At 53.0% G+C, this 21,543-nt stretch overlaps 10 protein-coding genes and 1 non-coding gene across 11 annotated transcripts; 6 read left to right on the forward strand and 5 right to left on the reverse strand.

Moving 5' to 3' along the window:
• Positions 1 to 1,079: 1,079 nt before the first annotated feature.
• Positions 1,080 to 2,510, forward strand: BDP81DRAFT_401164 (uncharacterized protein; the record flags this gene model as incomplete). The annotated part of the gene is made up of 2 exons (XM_060588785.1): positions 1,080 to 1,085; positions 1,182 to 2,510. The coding sequence occupies 2 exons, from the start codon at positions 1,080 to 1,082 to the stop codon at positions 2,508 to 2,510; spliced, it is 1,335 nt and encodes a 444-aa protein (XP_060437441.1).
• Positions 2,511 to 4,473: 1,963 nt separating this feature from the next.
• BDP81DRAFT_401165 (Thi4 family protein) lies at positions 4,474 to 5,532 on the forward strand (the record flags this gene model as incomplete). The annotated part of the gene is made up of 2 exons (XM_060588786.1): positions 4,474 to 5,359; positions 5,438 to 5,532. 2 exons carry the CDS (start codon positions 4,474 to 4,476, stop codon positions 5,530 to 5,532), a joined length of 981 nt encoding a protein of 326 aa, XP_060437442.1.
• Positions 5,533 to 5,672: 140 nt separating this feature from the next.
• BDP81DRAFT_443606 (uncharacterized protein) lies at positions 5,673 to 6,341 on the reverse strand. The gene has a single exon (XM_060591742.1). The coding sequence runs from the start codon at positions 6,177 to 6,179 to the stop codon at positions 5,703 to 5,705; it is 477 nt and encodes a 158-aa protein (XP_060437443.1). The 5' UTR covers positions 6,180 to 6,341; the 3' UTR covers positions 5,673 to 5,702.
• Positions 6,342 to 7,328: 987 nt separating this feature from the next.
• Positions 7,329 to 7,967, forward strand: BDP81DRAFT_336689 (uncharacterized protein; the record flags this gene model as incomplete). Its single annotated transcript, XM_060585939.1, has 1 exon — positions 7,329 to 7,967. A coding segment is annotated over one exon (639 nt), but the record flags the coding sequence as incomplete, so codon positions are not given.
• A 3,099-nt stretch (positions 7,968 to 11,066) lies between these two features.
• On the reverse strand, positions 11,067 to 12,050 carry BDP81DRAFT_387919 (uncharacterized protein). The gene is made up of 2 exons (XM_060587046.1): positions 11,403 to 12,050; positions 11,067 to 11,347 (listed from the first exon to the last, which is right to left on the reverse strand). Exon 1 carries the CDS (start codon positions 11,895 to 11,897, stop codon positions 11,511 to 11,513), a length of 387 nt encoding a protein of 128 aa, XP_060437445.1. The 5' UTR covers positions 11,898 to 12,050; the 3' UTR covers positions 11,067 to 11,347; positions 11,403 to 11,510.
• Positions 12,051 to 12,843: 793 nt separating this feature from the next.
• Positions 12,844 to 12,937, reverse strand: BDP81DRAFT_t389. The gene has a single exon. It is a non-coding gene; the product is annotated as a tRNA-Pro (tRNA).
• Positions 12,938 to 14,649: 1,712 nt separating this feature from the next.
• BDP81DRAFT_513222 (uncharacterized protein) lies at positions 14,650 to 15,500 on the reverse strand (the record flags this gene model as incomplete). Its single annotated transcript, XM_060595815.1, has 1 exon — positions 14,650 to 15,500. A coding segment is annotated over exon 1 (517 nt), but the record flags the coding sequence as incomplete, so codon positions are not given.
• Positions 15,501 to 16,171: 671 nt separating this feature from the next.
• On the forward strand, positions 16,172 to 17,761 carry BDP81DRAFT_443613 (uncharacterized protein). Its single transcript, XM_060591743.1, has one exon. It carries the CDS (start codon positions 16,480 to 16,482, stop codon positions 17,320 to 17,322), a length of 843 nt encoding a protein of 280 aa, XP_060437447.1. The 5' UTR covers positions 16,172 to 16,479; the 3' UTR covers positions 17,323 to 17,761.
• Positions 17,408 to 17,789, forward strand: BDP81DRAFT_187188 (uncharacterized protein). The gene has a single exon (XM_060582370.1). It carries the CDS (start codon positions 17,492 to 17,494, stop codon positions 17,729 to 17,731), a length of 240 nt encoding a protein of 79 aa, XP_060437448.1. The 5' UTR covers positions 17,408 to 17,491; the 3' UTR covers positions 17,732 to 17,789.
• Positions 17,790 to 18,674: 885 nt separating this feature from the next.
• On the forward strand, positions 18,675 to 19,385 carry BDP81DRAFT_336733 (2OG-Fe(II) oxygenase; the record flags this gene model as incomplete). Its single annotated transcript, XM_060585945.1, has 1 exon — positions 18,675 to 19,385. The coding sequence occupies one exon, from the start codon at positions 18,675 to 18,677 to the stop codon at positions 19,383 to 19,385; it is 711 nt and encodes a 236-aa protein (XP_060437449.1).
• Positions 19,386 to 19,514: 129 nt separating this feature from the next.
• On the reverse strand, positions 19,515 to 21,111 carry BDP81DRAFT_336742 (hydroxymethylglutaryl-CoA synthase; the record flags this gene model as incomplete). Its single annotated transcript, XM_060585947.1, has 5 exons — positions 19,515 to 19,652; positions 19,710 to 19,841; positions 19,905 to 20,833; positions 20,893 to 20,995; positions 21,055 to 21,111. The coding sequence occupies 5 exons, from the start codon at positions 21,109 to 21,111 to the stop codon at positions 19,515 to 19,517; spliced, it is 1,359 nt and encodes a 452-aa protein (XP_060437450.1).
• Positions 21,112 to 21,543: the final 432 nt, after the last annotated feature.

The raw sequence follows: 21,543 nt of genomic DNA on the forward strand, positions 1-21,543 counted from the left end.
TCTTAGCTTATGACTATAGTGCGAAACGTCTTTGGATTTGTTTCAAACCTAGATGGCACTGCCAACCTCGTCTATGACGATCGATACTCCAGAAGAAGGCGTGGATTAAGCTCCGGTATTCACAACGGCCAACGGCAATTCGAGGAATGTTCATCTCTGGACACCGGCGGAAGCACTCCACCGTCATAACATGAGATTGCCTCTCAAGAGACATCACTAAGGGCCATCGACATAAGCGTAGCTTCACCTATCGACGTCGTCTTCTCTACAGTCTGGTTTCTTAAGAACCCTTCATCAAGAACCGACTAACCTCTCGCAGTTGAGATACTAGGGCATGTGGGGACAGAAGAGACAATGTTTGCCGTGATGCTAGGTAGTAGGCACCGCACCAAGCCGGCTACGCAGCATCGTGAAGTCCAAGAAACTTCGCACTGGCAGCTGTCTTCTCCCACCTGGGGCGAACGGATTGCCAGTTTAGTGCGGCAAGCTGCATGTCGGTATCGGATCCCTGCATGACAACAGCCTTCTGATGCTTACACTGCCCGCTGTTCGGTCAGCTCCAGCCTCTCACGCATCGCCACTCGGGTTTCTGTCACCCCGTTGTCACAGCGGGGGACGTGCGGCGTTGAAGTTGAGTTTGCGTCAGGACAGCCATGCATCCCTGACAAGGTCAAGCATCTCCCCAAGTTCTGACGTTTCGTATATTGAACTAAACGGATTGTTTTAAAAACAAGTAGTCAGCCCGTCGAGGGTTACTCTCCCGCGCCACCTCTTCCGCCCGCCTATCCACCGGGACAAAATTTACCAACGTCCGATCCGAACAAGAGGAGTTACAAAGGGCAGAACGTCTGCAAACGAGCTTGTGTACCGATAGAATGCCGAAGGGCTCAAGGCAGTATCACGGAAAGACGAAGAACGGGTGCCGACAGTGCAAGAAGCGTCGTGTCAAGGTACGGAATGATTCTATCTGTGAAGAGGCGGGTAGGCATGGGCAAGACGTGGCCTGCCAATATCGGGACAGACCGGTGACGTGCATGTCAAAGTCCCGGTTTATTGGGTTCTTCTTCCAACCAGTCACGATGTTGGTTAGCCGAGCAAGACATGATCGCCATCTAGGTCCCCCAATACTACACTGTAATATCTTCGGGGCATTTCCTTTGCTGACTTGTCGTGGGTTCTAGTGCGACTGCGTCGGTCCCGTATGCGCCAACTGTCGCCGTCGCCAAGAACACTGCAGCTATCTTGGCTTGCTCGCAGACGCCCTGAACCGCGAAAATGGAGAAAAGGCCAGCGATACATTGAGCATGGTCCGCCGTGCAGCCACAGTTGCGGCACATGCGTCTTCTCGGGATGCCCTCAGCGCTTCATTACCTGCCGAGAAGCTTCGCGCCGACGAAGCCGAGCTCAAGCACCACTTCCTGAACGAGGCCTGGTTCACCTTCTCATTACAGAGCGATCCTCGGAAGTGTGACGTGTGGTCGAGATGGGTACCCCAGCTGGCGTCACGTAACGTCTTTATCCACCAGAGCATGCTCTCCATTGCGGCTCTGCACCTATGCTACCTCGAACCGCCAAACGCGAAGCGATACTACTCGATGGCATGTCAGCACGCCATACAAGCAAGCAACTATTTCCGGCTCGCCGTTCCTCAGGTCACAGAGGAGAACTGGCTGGCCACCTTTGTGTTTTCTATGTGCAACGGTATCTTTGGTTACTACCGACCGTTCGCCGACGAGAAGGTGATGGGACAAGTTAGCACGTTTGAGCCTTGCAAAGCTCTCACGGTCATGCGGGTAGCGGCCAGATTCTCCGACACGGTTACGCCACACGTCTTTAAGAGCCCTATCCGCGACAAGCTCGCTCAAGTCGATCTAAAAGAATGGCGCGACAGCAGCGATGTACTATTACGACCAGTCATGCAGAAGATTGTCAAGCTCGTCGAGTTTCTATGCCTAGGTCCCGAATCGACAGGGATACAAGTTGAAGACATCAAGATATACCTTGGCGCCCTTGGTGCCCTGAAATCCTGGATCACATCGCTCCCCGGGCGGCCGCGGATATGGAAGCACTTCATCATTTGGCCATCGCTGGTATCAGAGCAGTATCTCTCGCTCCTGAGGCTGAAGGAGCCCGTCTCGCTCATGATCTTCGTCCTCTGGATCGAGGTCATGTTCCTCGCGCCGCGGCGATGGTACCTTATGCCCTGGTACGATCGTGGGCACGCCAGCGCCATGGCGGAGCTCGGGAAGCTGGTTGATACACCCGCCCGCCGGTTCTGGGATGTGCTGCAGGCGGAGGACAGCCAGTCCGATACCACAGTGGAGGATTCCGAAGGCAGTGTGGATTGGGCGAGTAGTCCATCCATTGCTAGGAGCGACGATGGTGGGGGATGGAGAAGAGGTGGAAAGGTTTTGCTGTCGAATGGGGAGGAGTACGCTGGACAGGACAAGGGGTGTGCTGGCGGCAGCGCTTATTTGAATGCTCCGGCACTTGCGCAGAAGGCAAGCTGATGATGGCAGACGTCTTCATGTCTCTTGCTGCCTGGTCGATGCTTCCGCCGGAGGCACCATCTCAAGGGCTCCCAGGTTCCTGAACCACCGCTACGAGCGTTGGAATCCTTCCAGCCGAAGGAAAGAGAGAGACACATGTTGGACCAGGTGTGGGACCATGCCTCGGATTCTACGACCTCTCGGGTGTAGCTGTTGCCCTGAAAACAACTGACCGCCCTCGACATGCCAATGGCCATCAAATTTGATACCATACCTTGGTTGGGGAACAGATCTGACCGTACTCACGAACTCTGTTTGCCACCGACCTCTGGTTCGGTGACCCAACGACAATCCAATGGGAGCCATGCGTCTGCCGCAGACGCATCACTTACAATAGAAGCATGTCAAGCCTGCTCCGGCGAGCCAATTTAAACAAATCAAATAATAAATATTATTGCTTAACTGAGCATCATCATTCCAATGCCCTACTGAGGTGGACGAGAGTGTCTCCTCGGTGGTAGTTACATGACGCTTGCCAAGGAAGGATCCCACGCCCGTCTGTTGCGAGTACCTTACTCTAGTAAAGATACGGAGCCCAGGTAAAGCCTCACTGGCGAAAACCAATCCTACATCGGCGGTTAAGCTCTCCTCAGCAGCCACTCAGAGACGGCCCGTTCCAAACGACACATGGACTCGGAGATATGAGCAAGTTTCGTTCGCACGTTCCTTTTGTCACGTTGTTACCTACCTACTGTAACCGTTTAGTTGTGGTGCGCGAATTTCCACACTCTTTGTACAGAGTACCTTTTACGTTTCCATGCCTTGGGTGTAAGGTACGCGGGCGCGCCAATGCCTCTAACAGCAACTCCGCGTGAAGTAGCCGGGACCGCCGCCCCGCCCGCCCGTGTCTTGCCGTTGGGCTGGCTCGCTGGTGGCTGGCTCGCTAGGGGTGGGGTGACCGCATGCAGGCGGGAGGTTTCGTCCGGCCATCGGCGGGCGGTGTTGGAAAACCTTCTTTTCGGCCTGATGATCTTTTGGGATACTGCTGTAAACGTAGATAAGTACTGCATAGCTATGGCTTCCAGAGGTATGCTTCAATAGAGGTGATTCAAGCCCTCGAATTCGAAGCTCCTGGTGGTATTCGAATCGGTGGACGGGAGGAAACGGCACGGGAGGGATGAGCCACTCGGATGGGACCGATCCCGGAGGCGGGTGCCATCGGCTTTCGGGAACGACTCCGCCGGTGGGGTTCAACGACACACAGTTCAGACCCCGTGGGACCCCTAGAGGTTATGTGTAGAGTGTACGAAGCAGCCGTACACGCGGTGATCGTCGAGGCGAGACGCGAGGTACATCAGGGCCTGGTCGCTGTGTCCCTTCACTGCATTACTGCTGGGAACATTGGCCGATCCCGCCCCTAGAAGTGCAGCTGCGTAGGCCGAGAAAGCGGGCGGGAGGGCGAAAAAGAGCTCAGAATTGCGCATGTATGATGTCTTTTACCCCGCAGGCGATAGTCCAAAGTTTGTACGATGCATTTCCTTATCGATGGTCTATTTAATGTGCTCATCCTTCCGTTTCCACTCACGAATCACCTCTTGTGGTCCCACCCGCAACCATATTTCATTGACCAACTCCAACATACACACACCAACAGTAGGCCCAATTCCGTGTAACCGAACGCATACAGACTGACACCCTCACAGGAAGCACTTCACCATACAAATACTTTCACGAGTATGTGAACACTCTTGAGCACAAAATGCATGAGCCGGTGCCCTCCCGAGCGCAGACGTCGCTGCCATCACTCGTTCCCATGATGAGCTAGCGGCCGATGCCGACGGTGTGGCTGAGAATATACGGCCTTGAACTTGATCTGGACAATACCAGCGAAAGGATCATGCACCCTAACACAAGCAGATTATACCAAGGACAATAACCCGAGGAAGTTCCTTTCGAACCCCAACAACAAACCACGAAGAACGAGATGGCTCCTCCCGCTGCAATCTCCCCCGTCCGCGACTACGCCGTCCCCGTCATGGCCAACAAGTCCAAGCCCTCTACCCCCGTCCCCGCAGCCGCCAATGCCTCCACTACCAAGGTAGAGGACATGTTCGGCAAATGGGACACCTTCAAGTTCGCCCCCATCCGCGAGTCCCAGGTCTCCCGCGCCATGACGCGCCGCTACTTCTCCGACCTCGACACCTACGCCGAGTCGGACGTCGTCATCGTCGGCGCCGGATCCTGCGGTCTCTCCACGGCCTACGTCCTCGCCAAAGCCCGCCCGGACCTCAAGATCGCCATCGTCGAGGCCGGTGTTGCCCCCGGTGGTGGCGCCTGGCTCGGCGGGCAGTTGTTCTCCGCCATGGTGATGCGCAAGCCTGCTGAAGTCTTCTTGGACGAGGTCGGTGTGCCGTACGAGGACGAGGGAGACTTTGTCGTCGTCAAGCACGCTGCGCTGTTTACGTCTACTGTCATGAGCAAGGTGTTGCAGTTCTCCAACGTGAAGCTGTTTAACGCTACCACAGTGGAGGATCTTATTACGCGCAAGAACGAGGATGGCAGTCTGCGGGTTGCGGGTGTGGTTACCAACTGGACTCTGGTCTCGATGCATCACGACGATCAGAGCTGCATGGATCCCAACACCATCAACGCGCCGCTCGTGGTGTCGACTACCGGCCACGACGGCCCGTTTGGCGCGTTCTGCGTCAAGAGGCTTGTGAGCATGAAGCAGATTGAGCAGCTTGGCGGCATGCGCGGTCTGGATATGCAGACTGCTGAGGATGCTATTGTCAAGGGGACGAGGGAGATTGTGCCGGGGTTGATTGTGGGCGGGATGGAGTTGAGCGAGGTTGATGGTGCCAACCGCATGGGTGAGTCGTCTTCTCTCTTCTCATGGGACTTCCTGGTGGAGAGTGTGTAGTCTTTGCTGACGTTTGGGGGATACTTAGGTCCGACTTTCGGCGCCATGGCTCTCTCTGGAGTCAAAGCTGCCGAGGAGGCTCTTGCCATCATTGATGCCCGCAAGAAGCAGAACGAGCTCTAGATTAAGGCGGTCTGATGTGGGGGGGATGTTCACTTTTTTTCATCTAAAGATTTGTGCTTCTAGTCGCTCGCTCTTTCAGGTAAGGTAGGTTCGGGTTGAGATGACATGAGATTGGATACTTTGTCAGGGATTGAGATCAAGTAAACAAGATGAAAACATCCAATTATGATCTAAATAGAGTCACTCTTTTTTACGCAACGATTGAAAGCTGCAAGCATGCCCGTGACGTGGCCATAGGAGAACCCTGAGGATCGTGTTGCCCTGACAGTATGGAACATGTGGTTTCTCAGGTAGCTGATCCGGGAGATTGGCCGAGAGCGTGACCGCACCCCGGTGGAACAGACGATACGCAAGGTACGACATATCGGGGTGGTTTCGAGAGCGTGCCGAATATCCGCCGATAATGTTAGATCGTTAGTACACTGAGAGACATAGCTCGTGGCATGAGATATTTCGCCGACGCAAAGGGGTACGCCTAAACTATAGATTGAAGGACAGGGCGCGTCTAGGACTCGAGGAGAACATTGGAAACTATACGAGACCACAAAACTAGCATTATCACATGAAGTCCAAAGATTGTTGAAGCCCCTGTCGTTCCGACATAAGTTGCTGTCTTGTGCGCCAGTCTCAAACTTTGCCCCAAACATCTTGTGTGATCTAGCTCCCCTGAAGTCCGAAAGATCGGGTGAGAATTCGGACAATGTCAACACTAAACCAACCGATCATAGATGCCAAAGAATCTCTTGTCTTATTGTTAGACAGCAAAGGCTTTTGATCTTGCAAAAGGCTGCCTCTCTTTGACATTCACCATCCCTTTGACTTTGACAGCGCAATACTTAGACACTGTCATCAGTTGCAAAGGCCTTTGTTCTGAACAAGGGAAAGACAATGCATCGGGTCGGTGAAACTCAGTACGGTTCTTTGCGTATAAATGCGAACCGTTTCGTCTTCAGTCTAGAGCTTTCCAATCCAGTTCATCTCATTTTCTCAACATCATCATTCAGTTTCTAACCTCCACAGTCTACTTCACCACAACATCTAGGCGTCATCTAACCATCTAACCTACAGCACAAAGCCCTTAATTACGACCACCGTCTCATTTATCCTCAACAAGACCTCCAATCACCATGTGTCTTATCCTTCAGCCTACCTCCCAATGCAATGTGTGTCTTCAACTCACCCGATTCGAAGACGTCAACCAAATCTGCGCCAACACCGTTAACATCGCCAGCGGAACCAACTGGGCCAACGTCTCTCCTTCTATCCTAGGCTCCTGTGGCACCCTCAAGCTGACCAGAGTCCAACGTCTCGCTGAGTTCGTCTGCGAAAGATGCCGCTGGTCGGCAGAGCAGGCGGCCAAGGACTTCTACGAGTTCCTCTATCCGTCTCCGCACAAGTACTTTGGCGACTCGGCTCACGGCTTTGCCGAAGAGTTCTTGAGCCGCCCGAACGCACCTCCTCCCGGTGAGCAACGTCCGTTTATTCGAAATAACAAAGGCAAGTCTTACAGCTTACCTCTTTTGGCCATGACCGCAATCCCGATCCCGGCCGGGCCGGGTTCGCCCCAGTCTGAGGCCTTTATTGCGTCGACTGCGTCGATTGCCACGACGCACTTGAACCACCGTTCAACTCTAGACCCGCCGGAGAGATCCAAGTATGAGTTTCACTCTTCCTCAAGTGTGTATTCATGTAGTGAATCAATCGGGGACAACGACCGAGATGACAGCTGGGACGACTGCCAGGACGACAGCGGCAACGACAGCCGATGCCTTCGATGGGCCAATACGGTAGACCTCATGAACAGCACACAGCAGCCAACACCCCTGAATATCCTGGTCAACCAGAGCGCAGACCTTCCGGAGACCCCTCAATCCGCCAAGCAGCTTCGGATCGTGTCATCCTGGGGCGCTAAGGCCGTCAACAACCCCGAAGAAGACCCCTGGTGGCTACCCGAGATCTGGGGTGCCGTACAGGACCTTACGGACGACCTGGTCAAGTATCTCAGCAAGTCTGAGCTTGTTAGCACCTTCCACGGCCACAAGGTCCACGTCTCTCGAAACGAAAACGATATAGGCACCTGGGACGAGAGCCTCACCGTCATCATCGTGACGCCGGGTGGAACAAGCGCCCGCATCATGACTGGAGACGTGTACCAGCAAGGCGTAAGTCTGGCGGGCCTCCGCATGATTGATCGCGCTCGGTACCAGCACATCTCCAAAAAGGAGAAGGAGCACATGGAGAAGGCGGGACTCGCCTGCATCTTTTACCCTTGTAGAGTCGCGAGCTGTCCGCTCCTTCACAAGCGGGATCAGCACCAGCCCTGGCCTTCGAACGGCGAGAGCCTGCTTGCTGGGTTGGAAAGAGGATATTGGATGCGCAAGAACTGGAAATCGCGGGCCAGCATTCCTGCCTCTGTGACGCCGACTCCAAGTCCTCGTCAGTATTCATCCCCGTCCCCTGTTCGTGATCGATCGCCTGTTGCTGATGGGGTGCCCTCCCGCCGTCGACCGGCCCCGCTGGATTTGACGAGAACCAAGGAAGTAAGATTCACCAGTGCGGCAGATGTTGCTGAATCTACTTGGTCGCGTGGGGATGTGACGCCTCATCCAGACAGTCTTCAGCCAACGGTATCAGATGAGGAAGAGGGTCCCCTGACCACACCGGACTGGTTCGAGCCGCTCATGGCCACGCCTCCTAAGGTGGAAGGTGATGTGGTGAAGAAGTACGAGGGTAGAGCTGGTACAGCTCGACCCCAAAACTACGATTTCAACACGGCTAGCGAGCGCAACGGATCACCGCCACCTTGTGTTCGTTCTGGGATCAATCGCCCTCCGGATCTGCAGGCTATAACTGCTTCTGGCTTTGGGCCATTAATATTATACAACCTCATATGTGCTGCGGCTGCTAGGGCTGCTGCAGATGCTGCAACTGACATGGATACATCAAGCGACGACACCTCCAATTTGCGTCGCCCTGTCTGTGCTCTGAAGGAAATAGGGATTTACGGCCCTGAGGATGATACTGACATCTACGATCCCCCATCCCGATAGGTAAGTGATTGGAGACCGGTTACAGACACTGACATTTGTGGAGGTGAATGGTCAAGACAGCATAGTAGATGGATAGCAACGAGTATATTTACATGGCAAAATTCCCTGGTGTTTCTAGTTTGACTGGCATTACTGCATGTTTCAACTCTAGACTCAGGGCTCACTGCAACTCTTGTGACAATGGACGTTAAAGGGGCTTTTGACTCTGTCCTAAGAAACCGACTTATTATCAGGCTACGACAGCAGGGTTGGCCTAGTCATCTGATTAGGCTGATCTTCACCTTTACCTCTAGCCGAGCAGCCCGGGTCAGGCTAGAGGATACAACTACAGAGGATTTCCCTCTATCCTGTGGGCTACCATAAGGCTCCCCACTATCCCCTATTCTCTTTTTACTATATTTAGCGGATATCCTAGCCGACGATCAAGAGCTACGGTTTGGCTATGCGGATGATATAGGCTTAGTAGCTACTAGCCCGTCGCTAGAAGGAAATGCTATAGCCCTAGGCCAAAAGATCACTCATATCCTTAACTGGGGCACTGATAACAAGGTTGCTTTTGACCCAGCTAAGTGTGAGGCAGTCCACTTCAGCAGGAAATATAACCAGACAAAAGACCTACCAGATATACAGGCGACGGGCCTAACTATCAAGGCCTCAACTAAGCCTGTACGATGGCTAGGAGTCTGGTTCGACAAGAGACTCACCTTCCGTCACCATGTCGAAACTAAGGTGGCAGCGGCAAAGAAGGTAGCCCAGTTCCTACGGCACCTAACAAGTACCAAAGGGGGACTCCCAGCAGCCGCAGTACGACAAGCGGTTATTGCCTGTGTCCTTCCAACAGCCTTGTATGGAGTTGAGACCTGGTATGCGGGCCTAACCAAACCAGCTCTAAACAGCGGCACCAATACTAGCAGTAGCACTGCTTTACAGATACCTACAGTTGGTACAGGACAGAAGGGCCTGGCCCGTAGACTTAGCAAAGTTATTACAGCAGCAGCAAGGGCTATCCTGCCTGTCTGGAGAACCACACCGACCAGTAGCCTCATCCGAGACGCTGGCCTTCCCACAGCAGAGGTAGCCCTCGAAGCAGCGCGACTACGCTTCGCTATACGCCTGCAGAAGGTTGACCAACAGCATCCCTTGGTCCCAAGGCTGCTGCAGTCAGGGCGGCAACAGACCAGGCTTCAAAGAACAGCTGGCCTGTTACCTAAGTGTCCAAGGCCAGCGCTCCTACAGCCGCAATACCTCCCAGGGTCCTATGACCCTATAGTTACACAGACGAAGGAAGTAGCAGCTAGGATCTTCCAGGCCTGGCTCAAGACTGTGCCAGGTCAGCATACAGTCGTATACTCAGACGGCTCCAAAGCTCCTGACGGGGCTACAGGGTTCGGCTTTGTTATCTACCGCAACAATAAACGTATAGCCCAGGGCTGCGGCCGTCTCGGCTTAGCAGAAGTGTTTGATGGTGAGGCGGAGGGGGCGAGGGCTGGGCTCCGACGGGCCCTTCAGACCTCCCAAGGCCAGCCTATACACATCTGCATCGACAATACCAGCGTTATTCAGGGGATTCGCGGTAAGGTCCCAGACTCCTCACAAGCGGCCTTCCTTGAGATCCAGGAGGTAGCTAGGATACACGATATACAAACCCATTGGTCTCCTGAGCACCAAGGTATTAAAGGAAACGAAGAAGCAGACAGCCTAGCTAAGGAGGGAACAACTCTACCAGTCCTTAGGGGCCAACTAGCTACTCTATCAGGTATCAAGTGGCTTGCTAAAGAGCGGCCAAGACGCCAATATAGACGATGGTGGAAACAAGAGGCAACTCCCCACTATACCCAACTAGGGCTCAAGGCTACCCTTGCTTGCCCTCCTGAACTTGGCCTCCCTAGGGCTGCCCTTCATCACCTCCTCGCGGCACGGTCAGGCCACGGGGACTTTGAACAATATCACCAACGCTTTAACCACACAGAAGCACTACTCACCTGCTCCTGTGGATGGGTTAAGGAGGCAGACCATCTAGTCTACTGCCGAAAGACCCTACTGAGGAGGCAACAGTGGCCCACCCTCTACCCCTACAGCCGCCAGGAGCCCGTAGGACCTATAGGGTCCCTCGATCGCTACTTCAAGGGGCTAATCACTGACTCTGAAGGCTTCCAGGCCTTCCTCTGCGTGACAGACTTCTTCCAGAAGATCTGCCCGCGGTACTAGGAGATAGGTCATAACCTATCCTCCAAACGACAAACTACCTCTATTAAGAAACCAGATGGTTATAACGGAACTAGGGCACCAGTGGGAACTAGGGATGGATAGAACACATAGTAGCTCACGAGCAAGATTTGGAGGACGTCAGGATACGGCGTGTACTATATAGTATATAGCTAGAGCCTGCGACCCTTCACGCCACATACCCTTCGGGAGGTCTGCCGCAAGGGCGGCTGCGCCCTTGCCGCCATGGCGTTAAATAGAACAACAACAACAACAACTGCATGTTTCAATAAACTGTTCCTTGTGGATATCGCACTCTCAGGCCCCTCGAATACCAACTTGGTCTGGAACCAGTGTACGCTTACGAAGCTGAATCTGATCCTGACCATTGAACAAATCCAGCCTAGTTCAGACTGGTCGGCCTCTTGCCTCCTATAACCCTGCCATTTCTCGAGACTGAAGTTCCCCTATCCGCACTTATCGTTAACCGGACGTAGGTTTTATGAGATTGGTGTTGGGTTGGTCGACTACTGAGAGGAATGGAGGTGTGCATATGGCCTCTAAGGTGTTTTACGTTCAGCAGGGTTTCATCTCTATACCGCGATCACTACTTACAGTTCTTCAACATGAATATTCAACGATTCTCCACGAGTTGTATCCATAGATTCGCAGACGACATAGAACATATCCCATTCGCGTGAAATGAGATACCTTTCTCCAGGTTCATTGCCTGACCTTGCTCTTACACTTGAGTGGGCCGAAGTTGTTTTTGGTAGCTTCCCACCACACGGACTCGATCATGCCGTGGTTGCACCACCCCATCGTCCCAAAACGCCAGGTCAACATGCCCTCCCACCTGTGCTCGCAGGCGACGATCCCGAGCGTGGAGCATGCCGGAAACGACTTGAGATTATCCCAGAGACCGCCGCAGATTCTAGGGATATCGTCGGTGTTGGGGACCATGGCGTGGATGATCCATTTGCGGTTGAGTCTCATGATTCTCAAGTAGTCGCCCGTGCAGTAGGGTTCGCCTTTAGGGATATCCAGCTGTCCCAAGGCGCTGGTGACGGAGAGGGCTAGGATGAGGGCGGCTGTTGCGAAGAACTTCATGTTGGATGGTGTAAGTGTGTTATTGCCAGTTGGTGGTGACTTATGGTCCGTGGATTGATACGGTATGTTGTTTTCAGCCGGTTGCGTATGAAGTTGTGGTGTTTGATCTTTTGATTTTATGTGTACGGAAGGAAAAACAAAGCATCTGTTGTTCTGACATTTATGTTAATTAAAGAGTCTATCCGGAGAGGTATCTCCGACTGCTTCTAAAAGTCGAGTGTGGACCGCGGCTGGCTCTCTGCGGATCTTGGGTCAACCAAAGAAAGCTCTTCATCATAAACCTTGTGTGTTGACTCACCTCATCTTTACACTAACCTTGATGGTGCATCTCACAGTTTCTTTCGTTGCAAAGAAATTTGTATATAGGCGTTTTCTTTTGCACTTGAACGTTGCCCAATTTTCCTCAGCCAAGTCTAAAACGGCGTTCAGTCCAAGGTATGTCCTTTATGTTGAGATTTAATCCGAAATGATAATCACATATTGATTTTTATCACAAAGCGAGGTAGCAAGTGGAAGACATGTATAGTAGAAAGTGGCTTGATTCCTCTAAGTGGGAGATCCGTATGAGGGTCATATCTATATACCGTACAAGACGGATAATCGGCTTGTGGAAAGCGGTATCGTAAGGCAGTAAACGTGTGGCGCTGCGACAATTTTATAGATCAGGAAGAACTGTCAACACCTAGATGCCCACTCCATTTCGCAGGAGACATATACATGACAACTGTCGTTCTATTTACCTCTACGCCACGGTCCATGATACATTGATACTAAGCGGCGAGGAGTAGCGACAAAAGCTTACTCACTTCGTCCACATCACATTTTCTCAGCACTGACACGTCTATCACGCTTGTGAGCTCTCCCATAGCAGCCAGTAGCCAGCAGCCCCCCCCAGTCTTGAGCAAAGGAACCATCAACTAGAAAAGGGCAAAAATGCAAAAGAATAGGCCCTAACCAGGATTCGAACCTGGGACCTCTCCCAAATAGGCGAATCCGAAGATGTACCCTAAGGGAGAATCATACCGCTAGACCATCAGGGCTATTGAGTCGTAAACGACTCGTGGTGTGATGCTCAGGCTGCCGGGGCAGGGCCCTAAGGAGGCGCGAAGCGGCTCTGGCGAGAAAAAAAAAAAGCCCTACGCAAGAGCGGCGTTGTGGCGGTGGTGGCTAATACGAGACAATGCGAAAGGGCGGGAAGATTGTGTGCGCGCCCGGAGTCCCGGTGCATATGACCATCTCAGGTCAGGGTAGATGGCTGCTCTCGTGAGAGCAGCGCTGTGTTGATTCGAGGCACATGGGTGGTGCCATGGCGGCATCGACTGCCAATTCGCGATTCATTAAAGCGTTGTCCTGTGCTTGAGAGCGTGGTGTGGTGACAAAAGCTTCGTGTGCACGTCAAGTGCATTGGGCGCCGCCTCGCCCCCTTTCCCAGGGGAAGACAATGTTGAATGCTCTCTTGTTGATCTGGCAGATCAGTCGACAAGTCAGATCGAATCTCACTCAAGTCCTCGAAGGCATGCCCAAAATTGTCCCAAAGAGGGATGATCTTCAGGAACAATTGTTGCAGGCACATTCCACCTGCCTCCCTGGGCAACCACCCGGGCCAAGCACCAAAGCGAAACAATAAAAAGGGAAGACTATTCTTAGAGGCAAATAATCCAGGTCCGGGTAATGCCACATGGGCGCATTTGGTCCGGGTGCGGCTCCCCTTCTCTGGCGCCGTCCGGACTCTACACAGCCGCAAGCCAAGCTATCAGGAGGAAGATCGAATCGTCCGAACTTTGCTACTGTCTTCCACGGTAAACAGCAATAAGCATCGATCCCCAGGGCCCTCCCAGACACACCGTCTTCACGAGCGCCCTCCCGCCCGTGTCTATGTGCTCTCAGTGCCCTGATGAACAGCTGGTCCTGCAGTAGCAGAAGCAGCCGGCCTGCAGGCCTTCGCTGGACTGGCGGTAGCTCGCTCCGTCTGCACTCAGTCCTGACGAGGCCTATGACGCGTTCAGGATTGCCACTTGCCCACTGGTCTTCGCTGCCAGCACTGCCCCAGTGGAGAAACGGGACAGAGGGAATCGCAAATTCGCACTGCGCAGAAAAGGCTCTTCCTTGGAATCAGTCCGTGAGGGAAGGGGAGCACGGGAGGAAGGGGGGAGGGATTTTGGACAGCAACCAGGCAAAATGGTGATTGTGTTCCCACTTGGTGGACCGGGTCGCCGTATCCGTTATGCTGAGCGGCTTGAACGGGCTTCCGCTGGGTTTAGCTGGGAAGATCCAGACCCCATCGGTTCCTGGCACTCACACTTTCAACCCCCCCGGCGGCGTACGGGCCGTTGTGCGGCAGCGGCACTGGGATCGGAACATGGGACGCTGTGAGTACGAAGTCTCTAATGAGCTGTACTGCACTGCCGAGGAAACATCCTATGAACATTGGAAGGGCAATATGGTAACCGAAGGGAGGCGAAGGGAAAGGAGAGATGGGATGATGCTCCATTGGTCTAAGGCATGGAAACATACCGCCAGGACTCAGTATACTTGCCTGTTATCCTGGTGTTGCTCTTTCTGAACAGCACGGGCAATCTCCAATCCCTCACTTGACAGGTCCTGTCAGGTTGTCTCCACCGGATGATATTGATGATTGAATGCGTTCATGCTGCATTTCGATGCTCCCGGTTATCAAGACGTCGACCCTCTTCCGAGAGACTGGGAGACTAGACTAGAAGACAACTGAGGGGTTTTCGGTTGCCGAACTTTGCATGCTGACAGCAGGTTGAAGGACGAATAGGATGTCGATGAAGGGGTATTGCGACCATAGGGCTTGGATATGCAACGTCATGGAAGGCAAGCAGTGACGACTGTCTTTGAAGTTCGGGGGCGTCGACTCGCCTGTTCACGAGCATTTGGGTGAGAGATTTAACTTTATGCACTCGTGCGCCTCCACCGGATCTCCACCGGGGGAAGTCTCTGCTTTGGTCGGAGTCATGGAGAGAGATTGAGAAAAGCAAAAGCAAGACTTGGAGTTTGTACCGTTCCAGACTTCTTATCAAGTCTGGCAGACTTCTTATCAAGTCTGGAAGGGTTCGAGAAACCTGAATCCGGCCCAGCGGGCAGCGCAGTACTGCAGGTTGGCAAGGCAAAACTTTGTGTGATTCTGCAGGTCGGTTGTGGACATGTGGACGGGCGGCGTCGATCTTCCCGTCATAGCTTGTGCTTCTCTTGAGTGTCCCGTCGTGCAAAGTTGGGAGTGTGTGGTGGCACTTTGTGGGTGCCATATTTGTGGTCCTCCGTCCAAGTCCAAGATTTCGTGTTCCGGTTCCAGGTCGAGGTCCAGGTTCCAGGCCCAGGAGCTGGAGCTAAGTTCACAGTTCCTGGCATTGCGGCAAGCCTTGTCCCCTCTCTCACGCAGCCAGAAACCTAACGTGCGGGTGTGCCTGGCCGGCGCGTTCTTCCTGCCGGCATTTGTTGGCGTGGGATCCATGGGGCGTACGGAAGAGGAGCAACTTTCACTCGAGAAAGACACTGGTGCGTTGTCCAACAGCAACGGGATGTTTTCATCCTAATGTGTGTGTGATGTGGCTTGTTGGCGCTAAATATCCGCATCAACCCAAGATGAGATGGAAATACTTTTTGATGACGATCCATCAAACCAAACAAACCCAAGCTTTAGTTTCTCATCTTCCCAGTCAATAATCACCCATTGGCAGGTCCGCCGTGTAACGGTCTAGTGATGCTTGGCTTCTGGTTGGCTTGTGGATGGAATGTTACTGCGACCTTGAGGAGGGATTTGCTTGGACTCGAACCTGGGACCAAGCTTTGGCTGGCCGTGGCCCTTTTGGAATTGGCGTGTGGTGAAATTACCTTCCCCACCCCCTTTTCCCGCATCACCGTCCAATCCTGCCCTGGCGCCGGCGGTGCACCATGATCCATCCATGATCCATTTCCCTCCACCATCCGACTCACCCATGTCTCCCTACTGGTTCCTGGCTCCCACACGTCAAGAGAGGAGTGTGTGGGTGCCAGCTGTGGCCTGTGCCTGAGTTGGCAGAACCAAGTTGGCAAGCAGCGAGAGAAACAGAGATTGTTCCTGGCCCGGCCTGTCTGGCCCTGGAACCAACGACGCGCCCCCTCCACATCGCCTAGCCCTCTCGGTCATCACTTCTGGGCCTTTACCCGTTTGGGGGTCTGTTCCTGGCTAAGCAGGGTTGTTGACGGGTTGTGATGGGCTGTTGATGGTGGATGATAGAGCAGAACGCGACGTCGTGGTGACGATGCCCCTGTCACCACACCAATTTCCCCCAGTTCGACTATGTCTCTTGCTAACATGCAGCGCAGAAGGGCGCTTCGAATGAGATTATTTCCATCCCTTCAAAATGGCTCTCATCTCCCTCCCTTTTCTGGCACAACCCGGTCTCCTGGTTTTTTGACACCACCACTCTCTCTTCAAACCATCGTCCAAATCCGCGAGTTATCTTGATAACCCGCTGTCACTCTTTTCCGGACGGGTCTAGCAAATAAACAAGAACTTTTAGCATTCTTAACCACCAACGAGTTTAACGAATCTCTCCACGATCTCCGATAGTTCAAGATGCACTTCACTTCTGCCGTCGTCCTCGCGGCCGCCCTCACCGGCGTGTCTGCTCACCCTTCTCTCCACAACCACCAGAAGTTCCACGAGCGCCGCACCGCTGACGCCAACGAGGAGCGCGACCTGACCTTCATCAAGAACATCCTCCCCTCCACGACTCCCTCTTCCACCTCCTCCGCCGCCCCCGCCGCTACCTCTGCTGCTTCCTCCGGCGGTGTTTTCACCCCCTTCTGCAGCGGCTCCAAGAGCAAGCGCGCCACCATCGCCGAGATCGCCTACTCTGGCAACACCGGTAACGAGGACGACTGGGGCTGCAACATGCAGATCATCAACGACGCCAGCGTCTCCCTATATAACTACACCACCACCTTCACCGCGAGCGATGCCGACTACACTTGCTCGTGCTTCAACAAGATCGGCCCCAAGGGTTTGATCGACGGCTGCTGGTTCGCCGCTATCACCTTCACCGTCAAGGAGGGTCAGTCCAAGAACGTCGCCTTCGACGCCGACTCCCAGGGCTCCTGCGCCTGCGGCTCCGGTACCGAGGTCCCCAAGACCTTTATCGGTCAGTTCGCCGGTACCTGGCTCGAGTTCGACTGGGGTTCCACCCCCAACGGTGGCAACTCCGGTGCCGATGCCTCCGTCCTCGTTGCCGGCTCCCAGAGTCTGCCTTACTACGGCATGAAGGTCGCCGCCAACGGCAAGACCTGCTCCTGGGTCAAGTCTGACGGCACCAACGATGCTGCCTACATGCCCGGCATGGAGGCTGCTGATGGCGTCGGCTGCAAGGGCTACTACAAGGGCCACCTGGACGTCACCCTCGGCGACAAGTTCTCGGCGTAAGAAAGATTCAATCTTTTTTCGCCTGGTTCAGTCTTCTTCCCTGCCTGGGGTGAGTTTTTCGTCGGGGAAAGGGGGTCATCTCACACAAACTCACGCAAAAAAACCTCGCCACGATGACGAAGCCCAGTAATGGATGTTTTCCTTAATCTTCAGAGCTTCTTGACGGCGCATGGGATACCTCTTTTCTTTCGGGGCACATATTTTTGGATGGTGCGGCCTATTTGCCATTGCCCCTCGTGCCCACCACCAGTTTTTTCTGCTTTGGACATTTGTGCAGATTTCTCGGGATATGGGAAAAAGCGTTAACGAACAAGACGGTTGGTTTAAAGGGACGCCTTGTTTAACGGAACGGTTACATAAATCTAGTCCCCCTACCTACCCACACATATACCTAGTGTCTGCTGCTTAATGCGACATAAAAACTCATCCTTAAAACCTACTTAAGCTTGCCTTGGTCCCCCCCATCTGTGCTCTGTGTTTGTGTATCGTTCATCCCGTCAGTCGTCTCAAGTTTGATTAGCAGTGTGCTTGCCGTGTCTAGCGAGGCACAGCTGGGGATCAAGCTTCAGAATTGTTTCATCCGCGACATGGGATATCGGACCCTGTTAATGCTTGTACGACCCGATCTATTCACTGTTTTCATCACCTGAGTAATCATCTGGGAGTCCCTCACATGTGATGTGAAGACAAGCTGGAGGAAGCATCCCACAACAGTATGGCTCTCAAGCCCATGGTTCTCATGTTGACGTTTACACGACATACGGCATGCTTATTGAGTGCTTTACATTCCATTCTCTCTACCCCGCCGCCCGCAACACCAAAGAAAACAACCCCACCCTTCCGATTCAGTAGCAGTCGCAGTCACATGTAGTCCTCAGCCCATCGAAAACGGGGTTCTTGCCAAGCCATCAACATTCATAGGTCGAAGTTCTTAGCGACGGTAGCTGGAGCGGCTGTGATCGTAGAGGCCTGCCTTACATGTTATGATGTTGTGACAAGCGATGCAGATTATTGCCACCTCCCATGACGGTGTCATTGGCGGTTTTCATGAGTAGCATCTTATTGAGAACGAGTCTCCATTGCACGCCAAGCTCACTTTCCAAACTCTTCTCCAGATTGTCCTAAATGATATGAGTGTAATTTTTGAGACTCAAGTTTGGTAAGTACCTTAGCCGGCGCACTTGGTCTTCCCGCACGTGCCCCACTTTGGTTCTGTGGTGGTGCCACACTGAACGACTTTTGCCGCTGAGTCAAATTTGGATTCAACCTCATCTCAAAGAGCAGGATCCATCAACTTATTCATATCGCCACTGGTCCGATGAAAACCTCTTCATGATATTGCAACTTATGCAATGAACGAACTACCGATTCAGCCCTCGGGCATCTTCTGGCAAGACGACTTCGTAACAGCCGAGCATGAGGAAAAGTTAATACACATCTTTCGCAACGAGCTTTCATGGCCAGATCGCTCCGGTCGACTTTCCCTACATTACGGCTACACCTTCGACTACAAAACATTCGGCGTGGACCCCAATATTCCCTTCAATCCTTTTCCAGACTGGTTGGAGCCACTACTTCCCACACGCGAGGGCAGACCACCGGATCAAGTTTGCCTGCAACACTACCCACCTAGCGCCGGTATTCCACCTCATGTCGACACGCATTCCGCATACGATCAGTTGTATGCGTTATCACTGGGATCTCCGGTCATGATGCAGTTCGCGCTACCTCCGGATAAGGGCGAGGAAGGAAAAATGGTGGAAGTAGACCTTACGCCGAGGAGCATGTTGCAGATGTCGGGAGACTCGAGACTGCACTGGAAGCACGGCATCAGGAAGCGGAAGACGGATACGTTGCCCGATGGAACGGTGCGAAAGAGGGGAGATCGGTGGAGTATCACGTATCGGTGGATCAGGGAACCGGCCGTATGCGGCTGTGGGAACGCGAAGCTCTGTGACACGGCGCAGAGGGAGTTAGGCATCGAGAAGGAATATCGTTGGAAGAAAGGCGACGAGGATGTCACAGCGGGCGAGGAAGAAAAGGTAGAGAACAAGGCTGCATAAAATGGTTGGAAGTCTGTGCTATCTACCTGCATCGATGACCGATGTTCTGTGCTGAATCCTTCCACGTCGAAGTACTGTCTGGTCATGTCCAGAACGCTCCTAGGTGCCGAAGACCTCGTCTATGGGACTTTATGACTTCACAGCGTAAAACCGGCGGTATACATCATCGACATTCTGCAAGTAGTACGTCCCAGGAGCCATGGTTTCGATACTTCCAGCAGGCTCATAATCCTTGGCGCCATATGCTTTCAATCTGAGAGAGCAGGCCTGCGAATCTATGGTGAGTGATGGCTCGTAAAACAATTAGATCAGAGTAATTCTCACCTCTTCATACTGCTCAGGCGTACAAATCTCACGTTGCTCGAGACGTTTCATGAAGTCAATCTTCTGGACCATCTCGCCGAGATCTCCGGTGATCTTGAGCGCATACAGAGTGCTGGCGATACCGCTGCCATACTGATTTCGACGTCTCTTGTCAGCGGAAAATTCGCACATGAATATTACAAGAACAAGACTTACACTGAACATGCCGATAGTCTTCCCAACACTGTCTCTCAGATCGATGTTGCTGATCAAGCTGATAAGAGAGCAGTACAAACTTGCAGTGTACATGTTGCCGCACAAGGTAGGGGCGGCAATACACGGCTCGACCCTCGCTTTGAACGACTCCTTAGAAAGATTGACGAAGATCTTCTCGAGCTCCTTGCTCTTCAGAGAATCCTCATGGCTGAGCCCCCGGAGCTCTTCCGGCAAGGTCTCCCACCGGCTCTTGTCGCTAGACAGTCGGTAGTCGTTGTACATAAGTCTTCCATACGACTTGCTCACAATCTTGCAGTTAGGTGTGTGAAATGCCATGTAATCAAACGTCTCCAGAAGGTTGTTGGAACCCTGTCCGTGACCACGGTGGCTAGCCGCTTCCACCTTCTCACGAATACGTTCGTAACAACCATCCAGCGCCGACATGTAGCAGCGAAGCGATTCATGTCCATTTACCAAGGGATATTCAGCCTTGAGATCCGGCTTGTAGAAGTCATAGGCATGGGTCATGAAAGTCCCCTTGAGCGCCGGTTCCATTACAAGCAGAGCGTTAGGGCCCATGAGCATGGCGACACAGCCGGCGCCGCCCGTAGGCCGAGACGCGGCTTCCTTATACAGGGCAATATCCGATGCCACCACGATAGCGTTGCGGCCGTCCCAAGAGCGGGATTCAACCCAGTTGACAGCGTTGAACAAGGCGCTTGTGCCGCCGTAGCATGCGTTAACAGTGTCGATGCCTTCTAGGCTGGTGTTCCCGGCAGGCTCGAAGAGCTGGGTCAGCACGGTCTTGACAGACTTGGCTTTGTCGACCAACGACTCGGTACCGACTTCAAGGCGGCCGATTGAGTTGGGATCGATGTTGTGCTTTCGCAGGAGTGAGGATACGGCTGTGAGGGCCATGGAAGACGCATCTGGATTGTTGATCAGCGGCCAGACTATATTTAAGGGGCCCCCACAGGAGTTGACTTACCCTCACGGTCGTTGCAAAAGTTCATATACTTGAGACCCAAGCCAACGGTATATTTTCCTGCCGAAACGCCTTGGTGCTGTTCGAAAAGAGACTGGTCCAAGCACTGAACGGGTTTGCATCAGTATCAGCAGGCAGAAAAATTGAAGGTAAAGAGATGCGAACCTGTCCAGGGATGTAGATCTCCATGGCCTTGATGCCAACATTCTCAGGGTAAGCCATGATTAGTCGGTGTGTTGAAGATGTTCTGAACACAAAGTTAAGAGGTAAACGCTCGTAGAGTGATGTGAAAGCGAGAGAGTTTGCGTGGTGATGATTCAACATCAGATGCATTAGTTGAGTCAAGCACCGAAGATGATGATCACATATATATGTACCTTTAGATAGATGAAGCAAGGCTACACGTATTCATCGCATACTACAGGAGTACAGGTAGGCAGAAGCCCGATTCTGTATCTAGAAGACCAGAAGCATAGCCCACTCAATGATGTAGAGCAAGATGTAAATGATCCGATTATCCTCCCATGACAAGCTGAGGGACATAGTATCATCCGTCATCCAACAACTAAACCATCGTGATCTCAACTCAGCCTGCTCAACACCACAATGAAGACTGTCTCCGTGGAAATAAGCAACTGGGGTAATATCACGAAC

The sequence above is a fragment of the Colletotrichum phormii genome (assembly GCF_030913505.1).
Source record: "Colletotrichum phormii strain CBS 102054 chromosome Unknown BDP81scaffold_51, whole genome shotgun sequence".
In the NCBI taxonomy this organism is placed as follows: Eukaryota; Fungi; Ascomycota; class Sordariomycetes; order Glomerellales; family Glomerellaceae; genus Colletotrichum; species Colletotrichum phormii.

Bases quoted from the DNA above. Each gene is read 5' to 3' on its own strand.
- BDP81DRAFT_443613 (XM_060591743.1), top strand. From the start codon at position 16,480: ATGCACTTCACTTCTGCCGTCGTCCTCGCGGCCGCCCTCACCGGCGTG.
- BDP81DRAFT_187188 (XM_060582370.1), top strand. From the start codon at position 17,492: ATGGGATACCTCTTTTCTTTCGGGGCACATATTTTTGGATGGTGCGGC.
- BDP81DRAFT_443606 (XM_060591742.1), bottom strand. From the start codon at position 6,179: ATGTTTGGGGCAAAGTTTGAGACTGGCGCACAAGACAGCAACTTATGT.
- BDP81DRAFT_387919 (XM_060587046.1), bottom strand. From the start codon at position 11,897: ATGAAGTTCTTCGCAACAGCCGCCCTCATCCTAGCCCTCTCCGTCACC.